The following is a 24,272-nucleotide window of genomic DNA, read 5'->3' on the forward strand; positions in this document are numbered from 1 at the left end:
TATTCTGGCCTTATCAGAAAACCATAGCACAAAATGAACTTGAAGCAAAATTATTTCATAATCTGACCCTTTTAGCAACGTCATAGCCCGTGGCTTTTCTTTCCCACATAGAAACGCCGAGCCAGCTAGCGTTGCTGCCCTGGCCCCACTCGCTAATGTGGCAGGCTGGAAACGCCGAGCTAGTTCACGTTTCTGAAAATGCCAGAGGCTTTGGCTTTCCGCCCTGTCCAGCAACGCCATGAGCTTTGGCATTTCCATGCCGCGTCGTCTGCCATCCCCATGACCGCGTCGCCTGCCTGCAGCTTCAGAGCAGCACGGCATGCATGCTTGCACCATGATGGCTTGCTTTTGAACTGTTTCCCGATTAATTAACTAGTCCCTCTGTTCCGAAATAGTTGTCGTTGGGGGTTTTTCGGACCAGGTGAAAACGAGCAAATGTACAAAAACACCCTTGATTTGAAAACGAGTCGTCGTCTTCCTCCGCCAGGCCACCTGCGCCCTCCACCTCCTCCAGCTGCTAGTCCAGCCACCTCCTCCTCCGCCCTCCACCACCTCCTCCTCCTCCTCCTTCGCCACTCTCTTCCCCGTCGTTCTTGCCCAGTTTGGTGGCCACCGCTCCCAATTTGATCGCCGCCGCCCCAGCCTGGCCGCCGCCAGCGCACCTCCCAATCTAGTCCTCGCTGCACCAACCTGGTCCTCTCAACCGCACTGACCAGCCTGATCCTTACTGCTCCCCCGCCCGGTCCTCGCTGCTCCCCCGCCTGGTCCTCGCCAGGTACTCCTCGCTGCTCCCAATTCTTATCAGTTTTCGCCAGATGCAGAATTGGGAGAATTTGTCGATGCTTTTAGGTACAATAGTCTGTAAAATTGATCAGGAGACATTCAATCAGGAAGAATTTGTTAAGATCAATAACTATGGCAATCAGACAAGATCATCACCCTCACAATTGGCATCAGAAGAAATTACTGGAGTGTAATGATCAATTGGGAAACCTGTAATGCATGAGAAAATGATGTTGTTGCTCTCCTCCTGCTGATGTTGTTCCATTTTGTGAGACTTGCATGTGTAATCCTTTAGTTTTCAGTTTAATTAATTAAAGGAAAGGATTCAGTTTAATTAACTAAAGGAAAGGTTTCTGTTTAATTAATTAATTAATTAAAGCAAAGGTTTCATTTTAATTAATTAAAGGAAACGTTTCATTTAATTCTAGAGTAAAAGGACATGTTGTTGCTGCTGCTGCTTTTAAGTTTCAGAAGACAAGATAAGAGAAGAGAGCAAGAAGAGAAGAGAAATCATTTTTGTTTCAAAAGTTTCATTTGCTTGTGTGGAGTACTCCATTTAAATGAAAGAGAAGAAAAGAGAAACTTTTAATTTTACTCCTACTCCTACTAATCCTACTCCTAATCCTAATTAAAAAAAACTGCATTAAAGGAGTATTTTGGCACTGCATGAAAAGGAGTATTAACAACTCCAAACTGAATACACAAATCTCTACAGCAAGCTACTCCAAGCAGTACTAAACCAACTAAGGGCATGCCCAACGCTACAGGCTGGACGGATGCCTCAGCTCTCCACGTCGGCTCGGGTGGTCCTCGATTGCTGTTCGTGCTGCTTGCAGGCTAAAGGGGGATCTTGCAGAGGAGGCCGTCTCCTCCCTGCCAAAAGTGGAGCTAGGCAAAAAAAGAAGAGAGGAGGCTGAAGGAAGCGTGGGGCTGAGATCTGGTAAAGCAGGAGAGAGAAATATGAATAGTAAAAAAGTTGGCCTGCTGAGGCTAGTGCTGTGTTGGGCAGTGGATTTTTGGACGGTGGTTTCCCTGCTATTTTTCTACGTGGCAATGGTGAGGCATTAGGTAGGTAGTGCTTCCATTGTACATGCCCTAAGGTCACTTAAAGCAGTACTACACCAAGATAAAAATACTGATGTCACTAATCTCTACTGATGTCACTTTAAACAGTACTACACTTACAATAATCTCTGATAGGAGAGTAGTAGGAGAGGAGAGGAGTACTTGCAAGTCCTACACTAAACACTACACTACTCCAAGAACTACTCATATTGTTGCTGCACTTGCTGAAAAGAGAAGAGAAGTCAAGAGAAGGAGGGTACTCCTGCTACAATTCATTTAATTTTAGTTAACTCAAAAGTTCATTTACTGAAAAAATCATTTAGTTTTAATTAAAAAACAAGTTTCAGTTAATTAAAATTAACTAAAAAAGTTTCATTTAGATTTAATTAATGCAAAAGATTCATTTAGTTTTAACTACTGAAAATAGTGGATCATTGTTCAGAGAAGAGCATGCAGGAGTACACTTGCTACACTTGCTATTGATGCTCCTGTGCTCACTAAATGGAGTAATTCAGTTAACACTGATCTAGTGTTAACAAATGTGCTCACTAAATGCAGCATAAAATCTTTGACATCAGCTATTCACTAAATGTGCTCACTAAACTGAACATTGGTAACACTGTAGCTAACTAAAATTATAGGCCCTGGGCTACAAATGCTGCCATGTTTGTATGCACATTCTTGTGCAGTTTCTGCTCCATGTTGGAATACAAAAAGGAAACCAAACATACCCTTATTAACAGGACTTGGAATTTGTCAAGACTTACTCGGTGAATCATGGAGCTAGCCTGCCGTGTGGGCGAGGAACATGTCCTGCACCCTCCGAGGAAGAAGAAGAGGCGAGTGCAGCTGGCTCCTCCCTCGTGCACCAGCCCCGCACGAACGCCGCACCAGCTCCTCATTGCTCAAGACGCTCATCTGCCATTACAACCAGCAAGATCAAAAACATGTTGTCATCAGAAAACAAAGCAGACAATGCTGACGAGGAAGATGCGGATGGTCACCTTGCCGATGGCCTTCTTGTAGTCAACCACCGCGACGGCCGCGCTGCGCCGCGCCTCCTCCGCTGTCGCGGCCAGGGCGCCCTCGTCGCCCACCAGGACCATCCTGTACATGCGCGCGCTTAGATTTAGAACTGAACAACAGGAAGAAAAGGGGAACGACGGCGAGGTGAGAGGGAGTACCTGCTGTCGTGCCTGGTGAGGCCGACGGCGACCCCCCCGCGAGACGGCGTCACCACCGCCGTCGCAGGCGAGCAGCACCAGCTTCGCGTACGCGGCGTCGGCGGCCATCCCCTTTGCCCTTCTTCTTCCTGGCAGCAACGGCCAACTGTGTCAAGTGCGTCGTCGCCAACCAACAACGCTCCGTCGCCCAGAAGCTCGCCTCTGCATCGCACCCATCGCCTCCGTCGCCAGATCCAGAGCAGGTGCACGCAGATCAAGCGGTGGCGCACGCGGGTCCAGCGCCTCCGTCACCCAGAAGCTCGCCGCCGGAGCAAAAATCCAAGCTTTGACCTCGGATGTGAGGTATGAGTGGAGTGGGGTGCGAGTGGAGGCGGGAGAAAGATGGCGGCGACGGGGAGAGATGGTGGCCGGCGAGGTGGAAAAGGTGGTGGCCGGCGAGGTGGGCGAGGTGGTTGCCGGCGAGGTTGGCGAGAAGAGAGAGGCGACGGGGAGAAGATAGAGCAACGAGTGAGGGGCCAGTGAGTGCCGACGCGAGGGTAAAAGTGGAAAACGCAGAAAAATCATAGCGTGCTAAAACTTGTATCTATAAACTAATATAAAAGCGTTTAAATTACTAAAATAGTGACCTAAACGCTTTTATATTAGTTTACGGAGGGAGTACTAGTTTTCTCCGACAACTATTTCGAAACAGAGGGAGTATACAACAAAATCTTCTCGCCGCAATGTCAAATACTCTAATATGAAAATGCAGAATTTTGCCGACAGGCTCCTGATCTGCAAAGTTCCCCGTCTGCAAAATTCTGCATTTGCGTACCAAATATGAAAATGTCTGTAGCAGAGTACTGACGAAGGAAGAATAGAAGTTTCGGCGAGAAAAATAGATAGAACGTGCGCGCAGGCTCGCGCAGCGACAAGCCACCGACCATTCCGCCCTAGCCGTCCTCCTCCCCCCTCCTTCCCAGCTTCCCTCGAAGATCTCTTTCCAATTAAACAACAGAAACGCTCCCCCCAAAATCCACCTTCCCACCTAGTTAACCCATCACCCTCCTCCAGATCCCCAACCTCCCCAATCCGTGGCCAGCAGAAGCGGCGGCGTTTCTAGGGTTAGTACCACCGGGCCGTTGGCATTTCCTTATCTTAATCCTCCGCCGTGTCCCGTTGAAATTTCTATTCGAACTCGTCATCAAGTTATTAGTACAAAAAATGATCTTGCGTTCCCCTTTGGTCGCCAAGTTTAGATGCCTTGCGCAGAACCACCTCCAGGGTCGCCGGCTGTGTGTTCTGCCGGCGTTTGTCAGTAGAAATTCTTGTTATGTACGAATCCGTTGCTTACATATAGACACACGCATGGGCATAGGCGCGTAGCGGCTGAAATCACAAGCTGAGATTATTATTTTGCTCGTACATCTCCGGCCTTGTGTTGCTGTTGGTTGAATAAAGTGTGAGGTTTCCTTTCTTGTGGCGTTCACGAATCAAGATAGGGATATGACTTGGTTACCGAAATGACTAAATTGTATGGTTTATGGCAGGAAGATAAAAATATTACGCACATAATCTGTTTTTATTTTTCACCAATAGATTGCCATGAAACTTAGGATACTTAATCTATCTGATAAGAAGGTCTGTTCTACAAATTAGCTGAAAGTTCATTTTGTTCGTTGTCGCCATGCTAGTAGATACAGATAGTACTTTAAAGGGCTAAGCTGCAAAACAAGAGATGGATGGCAAAAAGAAGAGGAACAGGAAGAAGAAGGGAAACCAAGGGAAGAATACTGGTGATGCGGTGACCAATGCCGATGAAGCTGTTCCTCAGAGCCACAATGATGATTTGGCTCCAAAAGAAAATTATAGTGGTGCTGATGCAGATGATGCTGTGTCCAGTGTTGGAGATGCAGTGTCCAGTGTTGGAGAGGGAACACAGTACCAGAATCACGAGCAGACTCCGCATGCAAAGCAGAATGTTGCAAACACTGATGAAACCATATCGTCGTCTGTTGGTGAGGTGATTCCATGTGACGAGAATCACGAACCTACCATGACACAGGAGAATCACAAGGTCAGTAATACAGTCTACGCAGATCAGAGGAGTATTGGGATTTCAGATTCTACCGTGGAACTTGTCAAGGACCGACTTTTTGAATCAAAGCTTGTAAGTTCTTCTGTAAAGGTTAACTGCACTATCAACGGCCTCTTATCTTTTCAATTCAAGTTTGATATATCTTCACTGTGAACATCCCCTGATCATGCATACCTACCATGTAACCGTTCCTGTAAAGAAGAATGTTATCATTTCTGCAATATTGTTGCTAGATACCTGCTCTTTCATCAGTGAACATTACTTGGATATCTCAATTTGCACTTCCAGGTCCGCATTTGCTCATTTGATTCTTTGTGCTGTTCATCCTTGTAAATACACTCATTGCCACCGCAGGATAAATTACACGATACAATAAAGCAATTGGAAGATGAGAAAGGTTTATGGCTTCAAAAAGTGGTATGTATGCTTGCCCCTGTTTTTAACGTCGACATACATAACAGTATCATGTACTTTTTTGCGGGGAATATCATTTAATTGTTTAAGGGTAATTGAGGAAAGGGATTATGGATCAACAGATGCTAAGCCTGTCTGTTGTCTCCTTATTATCTGAACCAGATGTTCACTTCTGAAGATGAAAAAACTATTCTGCACACTACTAGAAACATCTCATACAAAATACTCTTATATTTCTTTTCCTGCAGAACAAGATGGAGAGCGAACTTGAAAAGTTGCATAACAAAGTGGGTTATCATGCACAAAATGAGGTATGTTTTATGTCCTGGATGTAATCACCATCTGATTTGATCAATGCAGCTGGGAAATTATCTTACTCTCTTGAGTCTACTATTTATTTTCTTCCTTGTAGCTAGGTGAAATGAATTGAATTTTCTTACCTCATATTGCCTTTTATTTTAGGTCATTTTGGAGGAAAAACTTAATAATCTACAAAATGGGTACGATATGCTGGTTAAAAATGAGGTATTTTCTGTTCCTTCTACTTGTTTGTTTCTTTGATGAGAAGGTCTATGTGCCAGTCTTGTTGTATAGGAGGTCAAACTTCACCGATGAACTTTGGTTTGAGCTTAGGCTTTGACAATGGTAAAAACTAAAAGCAGTTTCAAAAATACAATGAAGTACCTTCCTTCCATTTTACAGGATGATCACCCCAAAATGACTGGATCATCCTTTTTAGCTTGTTAATTTAGTGCCAGGGGTTGCAAAGGCATGATATTTAGCTTGTTCACTCAATCGGTAGTTTAGTGCTATTAATGCAAGTGATGAATCAAAATCACTAGATATGTCGTTGGGACGAGATATGTCTTTGGGTCGTCCAAAGCATCTCAAACTTAATGTATGGAGCAAATCACTAATCAGGCTTGATTTATTTAAAGTTGCTGAAACAGTAACAGCAATATAATATTTATTTCCCAATTTCATTTAGGAAGTTTTGAATAACAACGTCAAGTGCGTAGAGGATGTCAATGGTGTCTTAACTCATCAGGAGGTAATGTTCAGAGAGATTACTTATCACTACTTTCTCTTCGCGTTTTTTATGCCTTCGGGGACTTATATCATTTCTTTCTTTAACTGTTTTGGGTTGACATGCTGCTTATTTTCTCCAGACTTCTCTTAAAGAAAGATTAAGTTTGCTGGAGGAAACCAACAAAGCATTACAGGAGCAGGTAAGAATTACACCGTCTGTTTCCAACTGTTTTTTTTTTCTTCATTGTAGCTGGTTGAGAAAAATGAATCCTTAGTGAAATACTAATATCGCAATATGTATCCTATGGGCAAGCATTAGTTGTTTTTTTCTAAAAGGAGATACAACATACGTACTTTGGTTCTGCGGAGTAGTTGTTTATACTTAATAAACCTAGAAAAAAGAGTCTAATAGTTCATATGTTGGTATATGAATCTGTCAGATCTGGACCTTCAATTGTTCGATTTTCATATGTAGCATGTGCACATTTGCTTATATATTCTGATATTACTATTTAATAGCAAAGCCTGGCAGGTGAAGGTATTGGATGAAACTTCAAAAAGTACTGTTGAGGAAAATCAGCGGTTGGTGGTAAGTGTGGATGAATTGGAGTCAAGATTACAAACCCTTGAAGCAAAGATTGCACTTACTGAAGCCTCCATTACTAAAGAGGTAAGTTTGTCCAGAACATCGCTCTAGTGATTCTTATGTTTATACCCATTTGATTTCTACCAACCTACAACTGAATATTTAATCTCCAATGAAATTGCCTGGTCAGAAATATGTATTGTTTATTACCTCTTCATAATAAATTCTTAGCATCCAGACTATTCTATAAAACTGATTTTTTTTATGATGCAGGTTCCTGAGAATGAGGTGATGAATCAAACAGATCTGGCCGGTTCATTTCTCCATAAGCAGACTGCTGATTTTACGACCGTGATCAGTAAAGTAAGTATGTTACTACGCGAATGTTTGTCCATTTCCGCAAGGATGTTACTGTACCCAAAAATTATCTATGTATGTAGTTCATTTACATGAATATCCATTCTGGGGGATTACAGTTCGGTTCCCCACTTGTTGGGAATGTGATTTCCTTATGTGTTGCAATGATTCATAATTGCTTCAACGCAATGTTTCCCTGTGTGCAGGGTAACGAACTTGCTGCTGATAGAGGTCTGAACAGTTCGCTGGCAGTTACTTCGGACAATATCTACAGTCATGTCAGCAACATTCCTGTCGGTGCCTATGCTAGTGATCATGCAGATGAAACTTCGGTGTACTTTCCAGAAGCAACGAGCAGCAATGGTGCTGGCCAGAGGCTCATGAACGCAAATGCACGCCAAGGATTTGATGAACCAAGAACAAGTGGTGAAATCGTGCCGGTTCCGTTGGATGATATATTGATTCATGAAGATGATCCACAGCCAGCGGGATCAGATGTTGAGACGGCTGAGGAGGTTCCATTCACCGATGCCCCCATTGTTGGCGCCCCCTTCCGGTTGATCTCGTTTGTCGCTAGGTATGTCAGCGGTGCAGACTTGGTGAACCAAAAGTAACTCCACACCTGCCCATCGGGCTGCTTGAGATCTGTGTGTTGGAAAGAGGAGTCCTGTTTTTTGTTGCGCTGACATAGTTTTCAGTAAGCTTTTGGAACTTCTTCGTAACATTAAGATGGTGGCGAATGTGTTGGACGGGTGCATTGGATTCTGCAGAGATATGGACGCTATGGTGATTCGTGGCGGTGCTTGCTGCCGATAGATTTTTCTTCCTCCCCTGTAATTTTATCAGCGGCGTGAGAAGTTATTGTTCCCGATTTATACAAGAGGGCTTTGTCTGACCATGTGAGAAGCTGTACTGGCCAGATTTATATTATAGTAACATCTGAAATGTTGGTATGCCTTGTATTCTCTGAATTCTTGTATGTGGGTGATACGGTCACCTTGATTTTGGTTATTACTCCCTCCGTTCCGTTCTAAGTGTTAAGTGTCGCTGATGTAGTGCAAGACACTTGTACTATGGAATGGATGGAGTTTTTGCATGTTTATTTTTATGTTGTGTCCAAAACATTTTTCGATCACAAATACAAATTGTTTTGGATATTTCTATATAAACGACATACAGATTGAAATGAGTGAACAAACACAGACATACAGATTGAAATGAGTGAACAAACGCACAAAAAGGTTAGAACATCTTATGTTTGTGACCGGAGGGAGTAGTTCTTCATCTATTGCTTGGGTGCGATCTTGTGCCATGTATGCGCATCTGCTACTTGCAAGCAGGTAGTAGAAGATAATCGATGTCGTCAATTGACACAACAATGTCTGATGCCCACGAGCAGAGGCAATGTATTAGGATTACATGTTAAAGAGACTACTAATTAACATGCACGCGTTGAATATTGGAACAGTTATAAGGATACAACACTTGTTCATGAATACAAGTCAGTGCTTGAGCTGCTTCTGGACGAACAAGCCAGCCAGAGCCAGCGTTTACGCCGATGGAGGGTTGGAGTCCCTGGGGTTTTCATTGGAAGAGGCGCGGCTCTCAGAAGCGGTGAACTGCCGGAGGTCCTCGATCATCCTGATCACCTCTGCCATGGTGGGGCGCCGGTCCGGGGACCGCGACGTGCAGGCCATGGCCAGCTGCAGCATCTGCACCAGCTCATCCTCGATGTTGTGGTACTTCATCAGCGCGACGTCGAACACCTCGGCGGTCCACTCCTCCCGGACCACGGAATGCACCCACCTGGGCAGGTCGATCACGTCCTCCTGCCCCTGCGACTGGAGGGGGGCCTTTCCGGTCAGCATCTCCATGAGGAGCACGCCGAAGCTGTAGACATCCGACTTGTGGGTGAATTTCCTGGACTCATAGGTTTCGGGGGCGCGGTAGCCGACCACCACCCGGGAGGTGTTGATCGGGAGGCTCATCAGAGTGCTCATCCCGTAGTCTGAGACGTGAGGGTTGTGGTCTTGATCGAGGAGCACGTTGGTGGACTTGATGTTGCCATGAGCAAGCTTGGGGCCCCCTTCTGCATGGATGTGTGCAATGCCCTGTGCTGTTCCAAGTATGATCTTCATCCTCGTATTCCAGTCCAATGGGGTCTTCTCCACAATGCCCTTAATGCCTGTTCATCACCACTTTAATCAGAACATGAACATTGCCACACCATCTACAAAAAGGCTATTTTTCCCCCTTGTTTTTGCTAAACAATTAGAGCCATTTTCAGTGAGTGGGTAATCAACAATGTCCTCTTAACAGAATTAGAAAGTGAAGTTCATGAATGTGTATATTCTACATATCATAGCTTGCTATCTGCATGGTCTTTTTGTGCATGTAAATTCTGCTAGCTCAGGGATGATAGGCATGTTTGTGTTATGCTAACAAAACAAATGATCTTTAGGCAAAAATAATAATAATATGCAGGGGTGAAAGGCATTAGCGTACCGTGTAGCATGGCTGAAAAGCTGCCAGTAGTAACAAATTCATAAACCACAAGCTTTTCATCCTTCGAGTAGTAGTAAGCACGGAGGGGCACGAGGTTTGCATGTTTGCCTACCCTACCGATAAGCTCCATCTGCTGCTCAAATTCTTTCTTCCCTGCCACAACATCCTTGAGCCTCTTGACAACTACTATAGTGCCATCCTCGAGTAAAGCTTTGTAGGCGGTTCCATAGCTCCCCTTGCCAAGGACTTCTGCGGAAGCTCTCAGTAAGTCTTCCAAGTCAAAGTTGTAACTGCATCCCTCCAAGAAAACCAACTTGTTCTTGGCAGCCATTTGGACACCACTGCTCACATCCGCTTTATGCTTGTCAATCCTTACACCATCGGCTCCCTTGCTCTTGTAATCCACTCGCGCTTCTTTCCTATCCTTCCTCTTTGAAAAGCACACAGTGAAAAGCACAGCAGCTAGCAGAAATACAGCAAAGCCTCCAACAGCAGCCGCAATTATATATCCAGTAGCCACTTTCTTTCCATGTCGTGGCAATGTTTGCGACGGTGGTAATGAGGGTGTCGGCGAAGGAAGAACAGAGCATTCAGCTAGAGGAGGCCCACACAGTCCAGGGTTCCCCAGGAATGAACTATTTGAGAATACTTGGAGGAAGGGAGGAATTGAGCCATTCAGCTCATTATTGCTCAAATTTAATTGTCTTAAGCTTGGAAGTTTGAGATCAGGAATAGGTCCAGACAAAGAATTTTCTGCCAAATTCAGGATAGATAACTGAGTAAGATTTTGCAAGCTTGTAGGCATTTGCCCTGTAAAGGAGTTGTAGGAAAGTTCAAGGGTGATGAGGCCTGGAGAAAAAAAGGAAGGCAAATCTCCTGACAGTTCATTATGCTGAAGAAATATGGAACGTAAAGAAGGGAGTGAGATGACATCAGAAGGAATGCTTCCGCGCAACCGATTAGACCTCAGGCTTAACACCTGAAGGGAGACAAGCTTGCCAAGAGTATTTGGAGGAATTGCACCAATCAGCCCAGCAGCTGGTACCCTAAGGGCAAATACATGTGACCGATCCTCTGCGCATGTTACACCATGCCATGAGCACAGTGAGATGTTTTGATCCCAGTTGAGCTTCTTGCCATGGTAGACTGCGGAGGAAAAAGCAAGGAGAGCTTGCTTCTCAGAGGCTATGTCTGCTGTAGCTAATGAGACGAACAGCGACAGGAGCAGGTGCAGACAGAGCAATGGAAGCAAAGAGCCTCTAAGATTTAGATAGCCCATCAGAGATATCTCGGAGTCAATGTCACTAAATGAGAGACAACTTCGTCTGTTTACGCCAATTTAATAATCAAACAGCTGCAATGAAAATGAAGATTTTAGTGCTAAAATATGATAAACTGAAAGAACAACTTTAAACATAACTCCATTTGCATTTAACTCGTTATAAAACTGCAAGCAATGCATCAGATATGTGTGTGTGCACGCGGAGTGTGGGAGGAAACACAGTTCCTTGTGCCAGTGTGTAGATGCGCGCACCTGTCGAAGACGTAATTAGGACTCAGGAAGAACAAACCACAAAGGCAAAGCCCCACACGGTCATGCCATGAAAGATCAAAGCACTATCAAAAGAAAAATATTCCTACTGAAGCCTGATAATTTTATAAACTTGTGTTTGAAGCTAGTGCAGCTTGCTTCTCTTTTTAAAAGGAAGTCAAATAAAGCGGAGGAAACCGAAGAGTGTGAATGATCAGAAATTATGCATGGGAAGCCTCTAGGCTGGCTTTGCAACCAAGCCCTTTACTGAGCCTTCTTATTCACTACGGAGATGATTCCCTATGCTCCTGAAGCATTGTCAAATCACAGGATAACAAATGAATAACAGCTAATCAACACCAGGGACAAGAATTATGCATCCAAAGAACGGCGCTCATTTAAAGGCAATACAAGCATGAGATAAAAAGTTGCACAAGAAAGTAACTAAAAGTAAAAATAAAACATAGTGGTAGGGTCGAGATGCAATGATGTAAAAGACGGAAGGCATCAATAAAGCAGACAAAGGGGATGCAAGGAGGAAACTAAAGCTCATCAATACTGGTCTCCAAGATGAGCACATCATATCACACACAACTTTCTTGAATGGAACACCAAAGTAGGATTACCACAAACCAAATATAGTCTAGACACGAACGCTCGTTTCCAACATCAAGAAACCACATCATGTGGCACTTTGTTAAAGTGGGCTCAGGTTAACTAAGACAGGCTAAGTATACTGTAGAGGACAGCACGCTAAAGCTCACAGTCCAATCAGTCAGATCATACATGATTGCAGCAGCTTTACCACCAGTTTAGAGCTAATCCATTAGCAAGTGAAATCAACACACATGATGTTCATTCATTTTTTTCAGGATAAAAAGCGCAGTATGCAAGGTAATTGCCAATATAAAAAGCTGCTGCCTGATCAGAGCATCCCACTAAACTAAATAAAGGTTAAAGGAGAAGTGACACAGATAAAGGCAAATCTGAACCAGGCTAGCCTAACTATGTGAAGTCGGGAAGCTAGGGCAGTGGCATGGAGATGCTTAGTGTGTGGGAGAAGATCCAGAGTGAGATTTGCACATGCAATTGGACCCCAGGGTTGGAGCAGCAGCATTGTTTACTCAGTACAAGATGTAGGTTAGCGTGCAACTGTTTACTGAGTACCAAGTTAAATGTGTCGTATTTTTAATTTCATGGAACAATCGAGTACTAGCCGGTCCTCCAAAACCAATGCTGAGGACATGATTTTTCAAGGGTTCAGAGTTGACGCCTTTGCAGGCAGCCCTTAAAAGCTCATCAAAACCAGTGTCGCCGTGTGTAACATTGCTTCGTTTTTCTAGACGTTTTAGCGAATTGTTAGCGCAGTAGAAGTGTGGCTTTTCTTTTAAAGCAAAAGAAAAAAACTGTACCGTGCAGTACTAGTGTACTAAAAGGCTTCATGGCATAGATGCTTTACTGCTAGTACTAGATCTATACTGTTCCACCAGGAAAAAAAACAAAGAAACGTAGGTAACACACAGATTAAACCACATAGTCTTTTTTTTTAAAGGAGGTTAAACCCCCGGCCTCTGCAGCATTGTGAACATAGTCCATTTTTTTTGTCTATTACTAGTCTGTAGTTAACAAATACGTTCACTCGCAAAAAAAAAAGTTAACAAATACTCCCTCCGTTTTTATTTACTCTGCATATTAGGTTTGACTGAAGTCAAACTTCATAAACTTTGACCAAGTTTGTAGAAAAAAGTATGAACATTTACAATAGCAAATCTATACGATGTGAAAGTGTATTCAACAATGAATCTAATGTGATTGAGTTGTTATTGTATACGTTAATATTTTTGTCTAAAAACTTTGTCAAAGTTTACAAAGTTTGACTTTGACCAAAGCTAATATGCGGAGTAAATAAAAACGGAGGGAGTACGTTCAATTTGTATGGCCTCCTTCTTTTCAGGTGCAGAGCAAATCTAGCGTTTGGTATTCCTGTTGCCGGCAAGCAGCAGACCCATTATTTACTGGAAACTGTTGGTTATCCTGGTTCCTGGTTGGGCCTTGCCAAAAACAAAAAACCTTGAAAGGGCAGTAATCGACTGTACAAGCATAGAGTCGTTTAACTAGTGAGAACAACCAGGGTGTTGCGAGATAACAGGGGACGAGTAACAACTAGAAACGGGAATTGAGGAGCGCTGGCTGAGAAAACCTGCCATAGAGCCGCACATAAGTCACAATTCCTTGTAGTAACTGAAAGGATTGCAGGAGGGAGAAGTAGAAGCAGGAGGAATCTAACCGAAAAGTCTAAAAACAAGCGCCTCCCTCCGTATCCGTGGAACTGAACATGAACCAAGCAGGCGCAGAGAAGAAGGTAAGAAAAAATGAGGGAAATGCAGGGGCGCAAGAGCGGTGCGGTACCTGGAGGCGCGCGGCGGAAGGGGTCCCCGTCCGGTGTAGAGATGGCCTGGGTGTACGCGACGGCGACGGCGGTGCCGGTGCGAGTCGAGAGCAGAGAGCAGAGGTGATGGAGAGAGGACGGAGCGTTTAAAACGAGGAGGAGCGCTGCCTGGCTGCCTGCATGACACTAGGCTTGGAGAAGCAGGCCCGGATGGAGTGGAGCCGCAATAACTTTTTCCGCAGCGGCACGCTCTTCTCGCTGCCTATGCGCTTTTACCGTCGTGCCCCACCGCTCGCTGCACCTGCACTGCACATGTCCCACCCAGCTGGTCAAACCCGGACTGTAACCGCTGCACGGCACTCTCCGCTCACCAGTTTTTTTTTTTTGAATTGGTTTCTCTTGTCTTTCTACCGCGCCAGCTGAGCCATACCAGTACTTTTGTTATGGTGCGAATCTCGTGAGGTCTCTCTCCACCACCTGTCGCTGCCACGAATAGCAGGTAGCCAGGTTCAGTTTTAGTTTCTTACTCGCTAAGATTTTGCATCGCCTCGTCTCAAAGCTTAAAAGCCGCGAGGGAGAAAGAAAGGATAAAGGAGCCAAGTGAAGGGGCCAAAGCAGTGCAGCGCCGGACCAGACCAGCGAGCGAGTCCAGGCAGAAATCACATATCTGACCTGAGGACAAAATCAAATCACAAACTGACCTGTTTTCGAAAAAAATTCACTCTGCTCATCCTTTTGTGTGGCGCCCGACAGCGAGGCGCCGCACACTACTATGCAGCGCCCTTCCCTTAGGCGTCGCACATCCAGCCAGCGTGGCAGCCCTGGCCAGTTTGCGGCCCCACAGACAGCAGTGCAGCGCCTAAGGCATGGGCGTCACACTGTATAAAGTGCAGCGCCTATGGCTTGGGCGCTGCACATTGACTTAAGCCGCATCGGGCCAGCCCCTCCCAGGCAGTTCTTGCCCCTCTGAGGAAGTTGCTGTCTGTACAGAGAGCGGCGGCGGCGCCCCCTTCGGATCCCCCCCCCCCACACCCCTCTTAGATCTGAAGTTCTGAGGCCCGGATTCGATCTCCAATCCCTCCTACTAGGTAAACTCCTCTGTTCCCTTTCTTTTCCCCCGTTAATTCGTTGCATTTTTATGGATTTGCCCAAGATTAGGTGGAACCTTTGATTTGCTTGGTTTGGATCTTTGTTTGCCCAAGATTAGGTTGAACCTTTGATCCCCCACACTATATGATTCTTGTTAGTGAAACGTAGGTTGTATATTTTTTTAGATATATATGAGATGCCTAGTTTTGTAGATAATTATGAGATGTTGATTTTTTTAGATATATATTAGATGTTGAGTTTATTTGAAATATGAGATGTTGATTTACTTGAGCACATATGACATACTAGATATATACGAGAATTTACAATCATTTGAGATGAACTCATATATGTTTATTTGAGATGAACTCATATATGTTTATTGTTTGAACTTTGTAAGGATGGTTTGGCTTCTCGACAATGCCATTGACACACAACACCGGGCCTACATGATGCACGAGAAGGGGCCGGTAATAATGAGTAATCTAAATATTTAGCAAATTTGCCTTTAGTTGAAATTGACATATGCCCTAAGATTTGTCATTACTTGTTTTTTGCAGAAGCTTGAACCTCTGAAGATTCGGTATCACGGGGTCTCTGGTCCGCCATGCCTTACGATGAGCGGTACACACCGTACATCAAGCAGGCAGGACTACTCCCGTGGATTCAGTTGGTCAGCCGGTCGACGCCGAATCTGAACGCTCCACTGGTGTCCGCTCTTGCTGATCGGTGGAGGCCGGAGACGCACAGTTTCCATCTTCGGACTGGGGAGATGACCGTGACGCTCGAGGATGTCTCGTTGATCACCGGTCTTGCTATCGACGGGATGCCTCTCTGTATGAGCACCGATTCTGATGGGTGGCGTGAGCAGATGATTGCTCTTATCAGTAAGGCTCCTACCGAGGCTGAGGCTGATCTAGAGGAGGGAGAAGAGCCGAAGAAGAAGGAAAGGAAAGCAGCCGGAGCTGCTTTCACGTGGATTCAAGCAAACTTTACGCATTGCCCTGCGGATGCCACTGATGATGTGATACAGACACATGCTCGTGTCTATATGTGGTACGTTGTCTCGAGGACTTTGTTTCCTGACTCCACGGGCAAGAACGCTCCATGGATGTGGCTGAAGGCGTTGACCGTCTTCGATAGCAAATGGAGCTGGGGTCCAGCCACTCTTGCGTACTTGTACCGACAGGTAGTTGGTTTGTTTTGTTATCAACTCATTTGTTCATTACCAATGCAACCTTGTTGTCAACTTAACATTGTTTTTCTTTCATATGCAGCTGGACGATGCGTGTTGCAGGATCACAGATAGGGCAGGCATTGGTGGTAATATGCTTCTACTTTTTGTATGGAGCTGGGAGCGTCTGCCTGTTGGACGCCCGAAGAGCGTCAGGTTTAATCCTTGGTATGAAGATGAAGATGACGACTTACGGCGCCCCACTTGGGCTTACAAGTGGGATGTGGTTTCCGAGATGACGAACGATGTCAATCTCATGTACCAAAAGTACATTGCCGAGTTGGACACGATTACGCCTGAGCAGGTAACGAGGTCATTACTTCAGTCATTTCTCATGCTTGCCTGAAAAAATCACCAATTTTGCATTGTTGCCCTATTTCATAGGTGGAATGGCAGCCATATGGCGCCGATGACAGACTTGGGTACACCCTGGAGTTTTCCATCAACCCGATGTGCTTGCGGGATAGGGATCTCTGGCTTATGCGGTGCCCACTGATATGCAACTGGGCTGTTGAGTTTCATTTGCCACATCGCGTGTTTCGTTAGTTTGGTCTGTTCCAGCCTCACCCGCCGGAATGGGTGGATACGGACAAAGCACTTCATAGGTAAGAGAGCGTATTGACTAAGCATCGTCAGTCCTTCTTGATTTTGCTAATGTTTGGTATTGTACCATGCAGGTTGGACAGGAGAAGGCAGCGGAAGATAAAGGACTGGGACAAGCATCATGCTTCGTATGTTACCCGCTTCCAGCTTTGCGTGGAGCAAGCTCGTAGCAGTGCACGCTCCCAGCTTCGTGAGCATAACCCACTTGCTTTTGATAACTACATACGATGGCTTCTTGAAAATACTCGAGTTGAGGTATGCCCGCCGGCATATAATGAGGATATTCTTGAAGAACCCGTGAACTTTGAGGATCTATCAAAGGGGAAGTACAACAGAGATGTCAGGGTAGGGCAAGGAGTCCCTGTTGTTCCGGTGATTAACTATGTGGTAAAGTGTTCCTTCTTTACTTTCCCGTTGGTCGTATTACACATGTCTGAATGGCTAACGTGTTCATTCTTTCTCATCCGCAGCGCACCGAGATCAAGAAAGCAGCTGATGAGAGCCAGTCTATTCTGGAGAACACACCGGTTGGAAAAGGCAATGATGATGGTTCACTACGAGCATTCCTCAAGGTACATATCGCATTCACTATGAGAGCCAGTCTATGTTGCGAAGTTTGATATCTTCCACACTTGTTCATGTTACAGCGTCAGGCCAGGAAGTTATGGCGGTTATCGAATCTTCTCGGTTGCCGTGATCCCGAATTTGATGAACCATCTGCCTCCAGGTCTGGTACACCATCAGACCCCTCATCTCACCATCAGGGGATGATGTGAGTTCCTCATATGCTTATCTGGATGATGAGGGTGCGGTCACCCAAGAGGTATGACTAATCCTTTAGATGTGATTCTCACTTGATTACGACGCCGGTCTTCACCATATTGTTTGATTGTGTGATAGGGCCATGACGTTGATGATGACATGACTTTGGCGGACGCTCAACTTCGGTCCCTGTATGTGTTCAAGCCTAGGCAGCCCAGACGCCGGTACACGCCCAACGACTTTGACAACAGAGGCAACCCAAAGGTGGTCGTAGGGACCTCGCGGATGGCTAGCTTGGATCATGAGGCGGAGGAGGAAGTGCAGGAAGAGGAGGCTCGTCCATCCAGGAAGAAGAAGATTGCCTGCAGGCGTGGCACCGGGAACACGCGCGGAAAGCATTAGTGCTTGTGTTTGTTAGTGCTCTTGTAGCCGTTTCATTAGGTTGATGAACTTGTGAGGTTATGTTATATGTTGGTGAACTCTTACTAGTGTGGTATTTGTGTTTGCGAACTAGTAGTAATGTTGAATTGTCCTAAATGATGTGATGTTCAAGTTATTAGTTGTCTTTGTTCAGTATTTGTGTTTACAGTAATTTTAGTTATGTTGAACAAGTTATGTGAGTGCTGCATGAGCCCAAAATGGCATCTGTTTCTGTAGTTTGGCAGTTAACAGCACTGCAGCGCCTAACAGCCAGGCGCTACACTGTACTGTGCAGCGCCCAACGCTTAGGCGCTGCACCATACAGTGCAGCGCCCGTCTCATAGGCGCTGCTCAACCGGGATAATGTGTAACCGAGTAGTTGTCGAGCCACATCTTCAATTCCAAGAAGGATTCAAACTCACAACCGGGATATATCCCGTTCTTGCCGTCTTCCAAATCACGGTGAGAACTTGGCCTAGCTCCAAGAGAAATGCATTTGCCACCATCCACAACGGCTTCATCCGCGAGACTAAGATCCTTGAACAATGGTGTCTTGTAATCCCGCCCGAATACCTTCTTGAATGCTTGGGCCTCCTTCGGCGTGAACCCCTCCTCATCAACTTCTTCATCGGGACCATCGTCATCCGAGTCCGATGCATATGCACGGGAAAAAGGGATGGATTGGTCCATTGTCTCTTGCACATGATATTGGTCGAGATCACCCACATTGTTATCATGCAGATCAACTTCGTTGTCATCCTCCTCGTACTCATCATTCTCCTCTTCAAAAGCTTCATTTTGGTTGTTTGGAGTCGGGCTCAATGTTGGCCAATCTTGTTGCATGAAATGAGGTTCACTCATTTGATCTTGGTTAATGGGTGGGGGAGTGCTAGCAACCAACGGGAAGGGGTTCCGGTTCAAGTCCAAATTCAAAGTAGACTCAACCTTCTTGGAGGCAAATAACTCAAGAGCCTTGTCTAGAGATTCGGCAACCGTCTCCTTGTATGCAACCCAACGTTGCTTGGAGTTCACACGCATTGTCTTCCAACGGATGTGCATTCCAAAACCAACATTATGCCTTCCCTCGAACTCAACAACGTCACTTGGGTCCATCCAATTAAAATCCTTCCTCACTTGGTCCAAGAGCTCCGCATAGCTAGGACTACTCTCAAACACCATGTCAAGCTCATCCGGGTCCGGCTCAACATTGCCTTTCAAAAAGGCCTCTTTATCCACATGATGAACATAAACACATGTTCTCCCCATCCCTACAATAATCAAAAACACACGTATATCAAGTAAGTACATAACAAAAATATTTGCACAAAATACATATGCCATAACATATAAATGAATTAATTCCCATAACCCCCACTTAACAATAACCACAACCCTAACCATAGCATAACCCTAACACCAACATCAAACACACATAACCCTAAGCCTAGCATACTATGAAAGCCTAACCATACCAAATTAGCAAAGAAACATAACATGATTCAACACAAATTTGCAAATCCAAGCCAAAACTAGGGTTTCCCCAAAGTAGCAAGATTTGAGAAAATGTGACAATTCCTATGGATGAAAACGAGGGGATCGGAGGAGATTACCTTAAGGGAGGGGTTGGCTTCGAAATCCACGGTCAAATACTCCGGATTTGCAAGATTTGAGAAGGATTTGAGAGGGGGGAGAGGGGAAGAGAGGAGGGGCGCAAGTCTAAGGGTTTGGGTGGGGTGGGGGTGTGTGGGGTGGGGGTGGGAGGGGAGAGAGGGTAGGGCCAGCCTAAGTGGAACACAGACTGTGCAGCGCCTAAGAGACGGGCGCTGCACATTACAAGTGTGGTGCCTAGGACTTAGGCGCTGCAGTGCTGTCTGTGGGGCCGCAACTGCACCAGGGCTGCCACGCTGGCAGGAGGCGCGACGCCTAAGGGAAGGGCGCTGCATAGTAGTGTGCGGCGCCTAGCTGTCGGGCACCACACGAAAGGGTCAGCAGAGTGAATTTTTTTCGAAAGCAGGTCAGTTTGTGATTTGATTTCGCCCTCAGGTCAAATATGTGATTTCTGCCGCGAGTCCAGACATCCCTCATCAATAACTCATCATCTATCGGTAAATTGCGGGAGACAGACTTCAATGATGGATGACCCATCTAACTTTTTGTGGGTTGCGCCAAACTGCTGACTACTTCTGTTTTCTTATGTATTAAAAACATCATAATTTTCTTTTTGCAATATACATATGTTTGAGTGACAAATAATATACTCCCTCCGTCCCAAAGTAAGTGACTCAATTTTATACATCAAAATATTTACATCAAAATCATAGTAGCGGTCTCCTTACTTCGCTTGCTTGACGTTGGCCAAAGATTAAAAAAAAATACACTGAACAAACAATAAAGGATAAGGATACCTGCAAAAAAAACGCACTCATCGTACATGGCTTTGAAGACCGCAAGAGTCACTCACTGCGAACAACGAGATCTAGTGCCCCTGAAGGAACATCGGTCGTGGCAGCACCCACAGTGCGGGCTTGTAATCCTTCACACGAGCCCAGAGGGTTGTAGAAACCGGACATTGCCACGGAACAAAACAAATGAAGAGGTCGAAGGTGTCGCGCCAATAAGCAGCCAATTGATTTTCTTGATAGACACCCCAACTGTTAAGCTCTGAAGATATCAACATATCTGAAGAGCCTAAAGAGACCTTATTCTAACGCGTCATCGCCGATGTCACTATGAAAAAAACAAAAGGAAAAATAGGACCAATTTAAACTGTTATGAAGCGGATGAGCCCCCACTCCTCCAATCGCAAGCTTGGCCACCGGACGGAAGAGAGGAGAGGAGCTGAGATGGCAGCGTGAGAGGAACAACCCTAGGCGAAGGCGACTCTTTGTCTAGCAAGGGAGTGTCTGGGTATGGGGGCGTTGCTACATCATTGGTATGTACTTCTGTTGATTGAATCCATTGCTCACATTGAGTACTTTCTCTTCTTCTATGAACTGCTTTTTTTGTGAAAGTAATTTGTATTACTCAAACCATACCAACACGGTCCAAGTTACAAAAGTTCAAAAGAATATCCGGGCTGTGTGAAAGAAGCACAGTTATTTTTTTTATCAAGTCCAAGCTGAGAAGAGAAAAGTTGCTGAAGAAAAACGCCAGAAGGCAAGATCCAAGGCTAAGGAGATGAAATAAAATGTTGATCAACGCCTCATGGTTGTTGCCACTGGAGCAGTTCCACCGAGCCAGAGTGCTCCCGAGAAGCAAGCTCCATCCTCACCACTTCTAGAAGAAGCACAACGATTTGCTGGTGCTGATGAAGTTTTCATCCCTGAGCCCAGTGCTCATGTAGAAAAAGCTTAGGACATTGTTGTCTCTCACGAGATGCGTGATGATAAAGATGTACCACCGGAGCAAAAACTCCCGAAGAGAAAGTTCAAGAAGAAACCGAGTCTGTCGGGAAAGTCATTCCGTCCCCACCGAGGAACACACCAGAAATGCCCTCCAAGCCTAGCATGGAGGAGAAAGAGACAGATGTGGGCGAACCTAGCGCTGCCCAAAAAGAATCAACCCATGTCCCATCCTCCGATGAACTTTCTCGGATGGACGTCGACTCAGACTAAGCTCCTCGTCCACATGATGTTGTCATGGGAGAGGAAGAAAAGAAAGATGCTGAGTCGAGGGCTCATGAAGAAGTTATTGTTGCGCCGGAGTTTGTTATGGCCCCAGTGCCGCTAGTTGTTGATATGAGGTCAAGTGAACAAGAGGCCCAGTGCCTCCAGTTACCGAAAAACCCCCTGAAGAAATGGCCCTAGAGCCAAAGAAAAATTGTAAGTGCATCAAGTACCCCTTTTGTAGTTTTGGCATATTGAAGACAAATGGGTTAAGGGATTAATGTGTTTGTGAGTGTACACAGAAGATAAAGTCCCTGAAGATTTGGTTTAATAATGAAAGACAACCCCTAAAAATGTATATTTCCAGTGAAGAATTTGGTGCATCCTTTGAAGAAACTTAAGTGAAGAATTGGAAGCTTGAAGACTTTCTTTTCATAGTTTCTTACACTGTATTAAAGGGGGTCAAGGTGATACATAGGCGTATTTCCAAAGTGATGCTCAAACCCAAACTTGCCTATTTCTTCAAGTGAAGGCTTTGAAAATCTCTTGCAGTGTAGTCGAGTTCTTCAGCGACAGAGACAAAGTTCTTCTGGTCGCGGATGAAATTGATTTGACTGAAGAATTAGAATTTCACCAGTGCAACTCTCCTACCATGAGGAATTTGTGTGACACCCGGATAATTAAGCTACAGTAATCCCCCATTAATGGTGCCATGACATCATGTTACTGTTGCTAATATCTGCTTGATCCAAATCACAATTCAAATTCAAAACCAAGTTTAAAGTCAAAATTCAAATTTTGTCAAGCATGAAAACTAAAATGTTCAAAGTGTGGCAACTAATCCCAGGATAATTGTCATGTTGAAACAATATTTTTATAATGCGTTTAAATGCTCTGAATGAATAAAACAGGGGCTAGCTGTTTAATTAACAGAAACTAAAAAAAGCAAAATCAATAGAAAGAAAAAGGGGGATTTCCCATGCCTCCCTGGGCCTCGGCCCACCCAAGCCAACCCAGCAGCCCACCTCCTCGGTCGCCCTCCTGTTCCTCCGACCGGGCAGGACCACGCGCGCCCGTCGCCACCAAGCCACCTCGCCGTCGACGCCCTGACGAGGGGATAAGAGACGCGCTGGACCCTCCCCGCTCGCCCAAAATATCCCCCCACTTCCCCACGCGCACTCGCTCGCCTCTCCTCCCCCAGATCCACCCTGCTCTTCCCCCTCTCTGTCCCGCTTTCCCACCTCATCCGAGCGTCGTCGACGCCATGGCTGCGCAATAGCCGTGGCCACCGTCGTCCACGCACCCCTCTGACTTGTCCTGCAGATCCGGCGTCGACCGCTACGTCTCCCTCGCCCACGAGACCACGCCGGAGCCACTGCATCACCACCACGCCGTCTTCTTCCTCCTCGGACGTCGTCGACCTCGCCGACGATTCCGACTCCGGCTAGCCCTCCCCGAGCCCGCTTTAGCACGTCTATAGGGGCCGGTGAGAAAACCCGTCTGACCCCCTCTACCATGCCCCTTCTCGTGCTCCCGTCCGCCCGTGTAGCCCCACCGCGTTGGAGCTCCGCTTGTCGCGCCCCCTAGTTGCGCCCGTACGTTGATGGCCTCGTACCCGCGCGTAGCACCGCCGCTGCCGTCACGCGCTCGTCGTCCTGACGTCCGGAGCTTCGCCCCCCCGCACCGCTCGTGCTCACCTGCCGCGACCCGCGCTGGCTACGCGTGCGCGTCGCCATGGCCACTGCCGCCTGCGCGCCCCTGGCCCTGCCGGCTCGCACCGCCACCCGCCCCCGTGCGCGTCCACTAACCACCGGCGCCACCGCTAGGCTCCGCCACCAGGCTGCACCCGAGCACCTCCCGTCCTCCCGCACCCCCACTACTGTTGCACGCCGCTTCGCCCCGCCCCTGACCGCCGCGCGCGCTGCCCCGCGCCCGCCTACATCCGTCGGCCACCTCTCCTCCGCCCCGTCGCCTTGTTCCGGCCGGCGCCCGCGGCCCCTGGTCGTCGGCGCCAGCGCCCAGCTCCCCCCGGTCGCCCGGGCGGGCTACGCCCGCACCACAGGGGCTCCGCCCCGTTTCGCCCACACCCACCTCGACTGGCCCCTGTGCCACTGCCAGGGGGCCCCATGCCCCTGTCCAAAAAAGGTTTAAAAAAATATATATTAATAAAAATAATTCATTAATTAACTAATTAATTAGTTGGTAATTAATTATTTAACTTAACTAACTCCATTTAATTACCCTAATTAACTAGGTTAACTAATTAGATCTGTTTAATTAAGTTGCGTCAATGACAGCAGGACCCACCTGTAAGTTTGACCCAGTCAACGCCCTGCTGAGTGCTGATGTAATGCTGACGTCACGCTGAAGTAATAATTCTATTTTTCGAATTAAATTAAATAATAACAATTTCAGAAAATGTTTAAATCTTTGAAAAATCATATAAATTAATCCGTAACTCGGATGAAATTACATTGTACATGAAAGTTGCTCAGAACGATGAGACGAATCCAAATACATGGTCCGTTCATCTGCCACACGTCCCTAGCATAGCGAACATGCAACCTTTCCCCTCTGTTTCATCTGTCCGGAAATGCCTAACTTCGGGAAAGCATTCCCGGATGTTTTCCCCCTTCACC

General features: G+C 46.1%; 3 protein-coding genes across 6 annotated transcripts; 1 reads left to right on the forward strand and 2 right to left on the reverse strand.

The window, feature by feature from the left end:
• Positions 1-571: 571 nt before the first annotated feature.
• Positions 572-3,958, reverse strand: LOC109732755 (uncharacterized). The gene is made up of 7 exons (XM_073497689.1): positions 3,921-3,958; positions 3,766-3,832; positions 3,425-3,615; positions 3,033-3,314; positions 2,853-2,955; positions 2,616-2,766; positions 572-859 (listed from the first exon to the last, which is right to left on the reverse strand). Exons 1-6 carry the CDS (start codon positions 3,956-3,958, stop codon positions 2,632-2,634), a joined length of 816 nt encoding a protein of 271 aa, XP_073353790.1. The 3' UTR covers positions 572-859; positions 2,616-2,631.
• LOC109732731 (uncharacterized) lies at positions 3,867-8,457 on the forward strand. 3 transcript variants are annotated; one of them, XM_020291923.4, is made up of 10 exons: positions 3,867-4,135; positions 4,709-5,181; positions 5,464-5,526; positions 5,772-5,834; positions 5,986-6,048; positions 6,512-6,574; positions 6,693-6,752; positions 7,085-7,222; positions 7,412-7,501; positions 7,702-8,457. In XM_020291923.4, the coding sequence occupies exons 2-10, from the start codon at positions 4,750-4,752 to the stop codon at positions 8,107-8,109; spliced, it is 1,380 nt and encodes a 459-aa protein (XP_020147512.1). In that variant the 5' UTR covers positions 3,867-4,135; positions 4,709-4,749; the 3' UTR covers positions 8,110-8,457. The 3 variants fall into 3 exon arrangements, with proteins under 3 accessions (XP_020147512.1, XP_020147505.1, XP_020147528.1); XM_020291916.4 differs by having other exon boundaries at positions 3,883-4,135; positions 4,706-5,181; XM_020291939.4 differs by having other exon boundaries at positions 3,932-4,135; positions 4,715-5,181.
• Positions 8,458-8,839: 382 nt separating this feature from the next.
• LOC109732710 (probable inactive receptor kinase At5g58300) lies at positions 8,840-14,222 on the reverse strand. Of its 2 annotated transcripts, XM_073496646.1 has the most exons (4): positions 13,941-14,102; positions 13,819-13,860; positions 10,001-11,354; positions 8,840-9,680 (listed from the first exon to the last, which is right to left on the reverse strand). In XM_073496646.1, the coding sequence occupies exons 3-4, from the start codon at positions 11,277-11,279 to the stop codon at positions 9,046-9,048; spliced, it is 1,914 nt and encodes a 637-aa protein (XP_073352747.1). In that variant the 5' UTR covers positions 11,280-11,354; positions 13,819-13,860; positions 13,941-14,102; the 3' UTR covers positions 8,840-9,045. The 2 variants fall into 2 exon arrangements, with proteins under 2 accessions (XP_073352747.1, XP_020147488.1); XM_020291899.4 differs by lacking the exon at positions 13,819-13,860 and having other exon boundaries at positions 13,941-14,222.
• Positions 14,223-24,272: the final 10,050 nt, after the last annotated feature.

The sequence above is a fragment of the Aegilops tauschii genome, chromosome 4, assembly GCF_002575655.3.
Source record: "Aegilops tauschii subsp. strangulata cultivar AL8/78 chromosome 4, Aet v6.0, whole genome shotgun sequence".
NCBI classification, from domain to species: Eukaryota; Viridiplantae; Streptophyta; class Magnoliopsida; order Poales; family Poaceae; genus Aegilops; species Aegilops tauschii.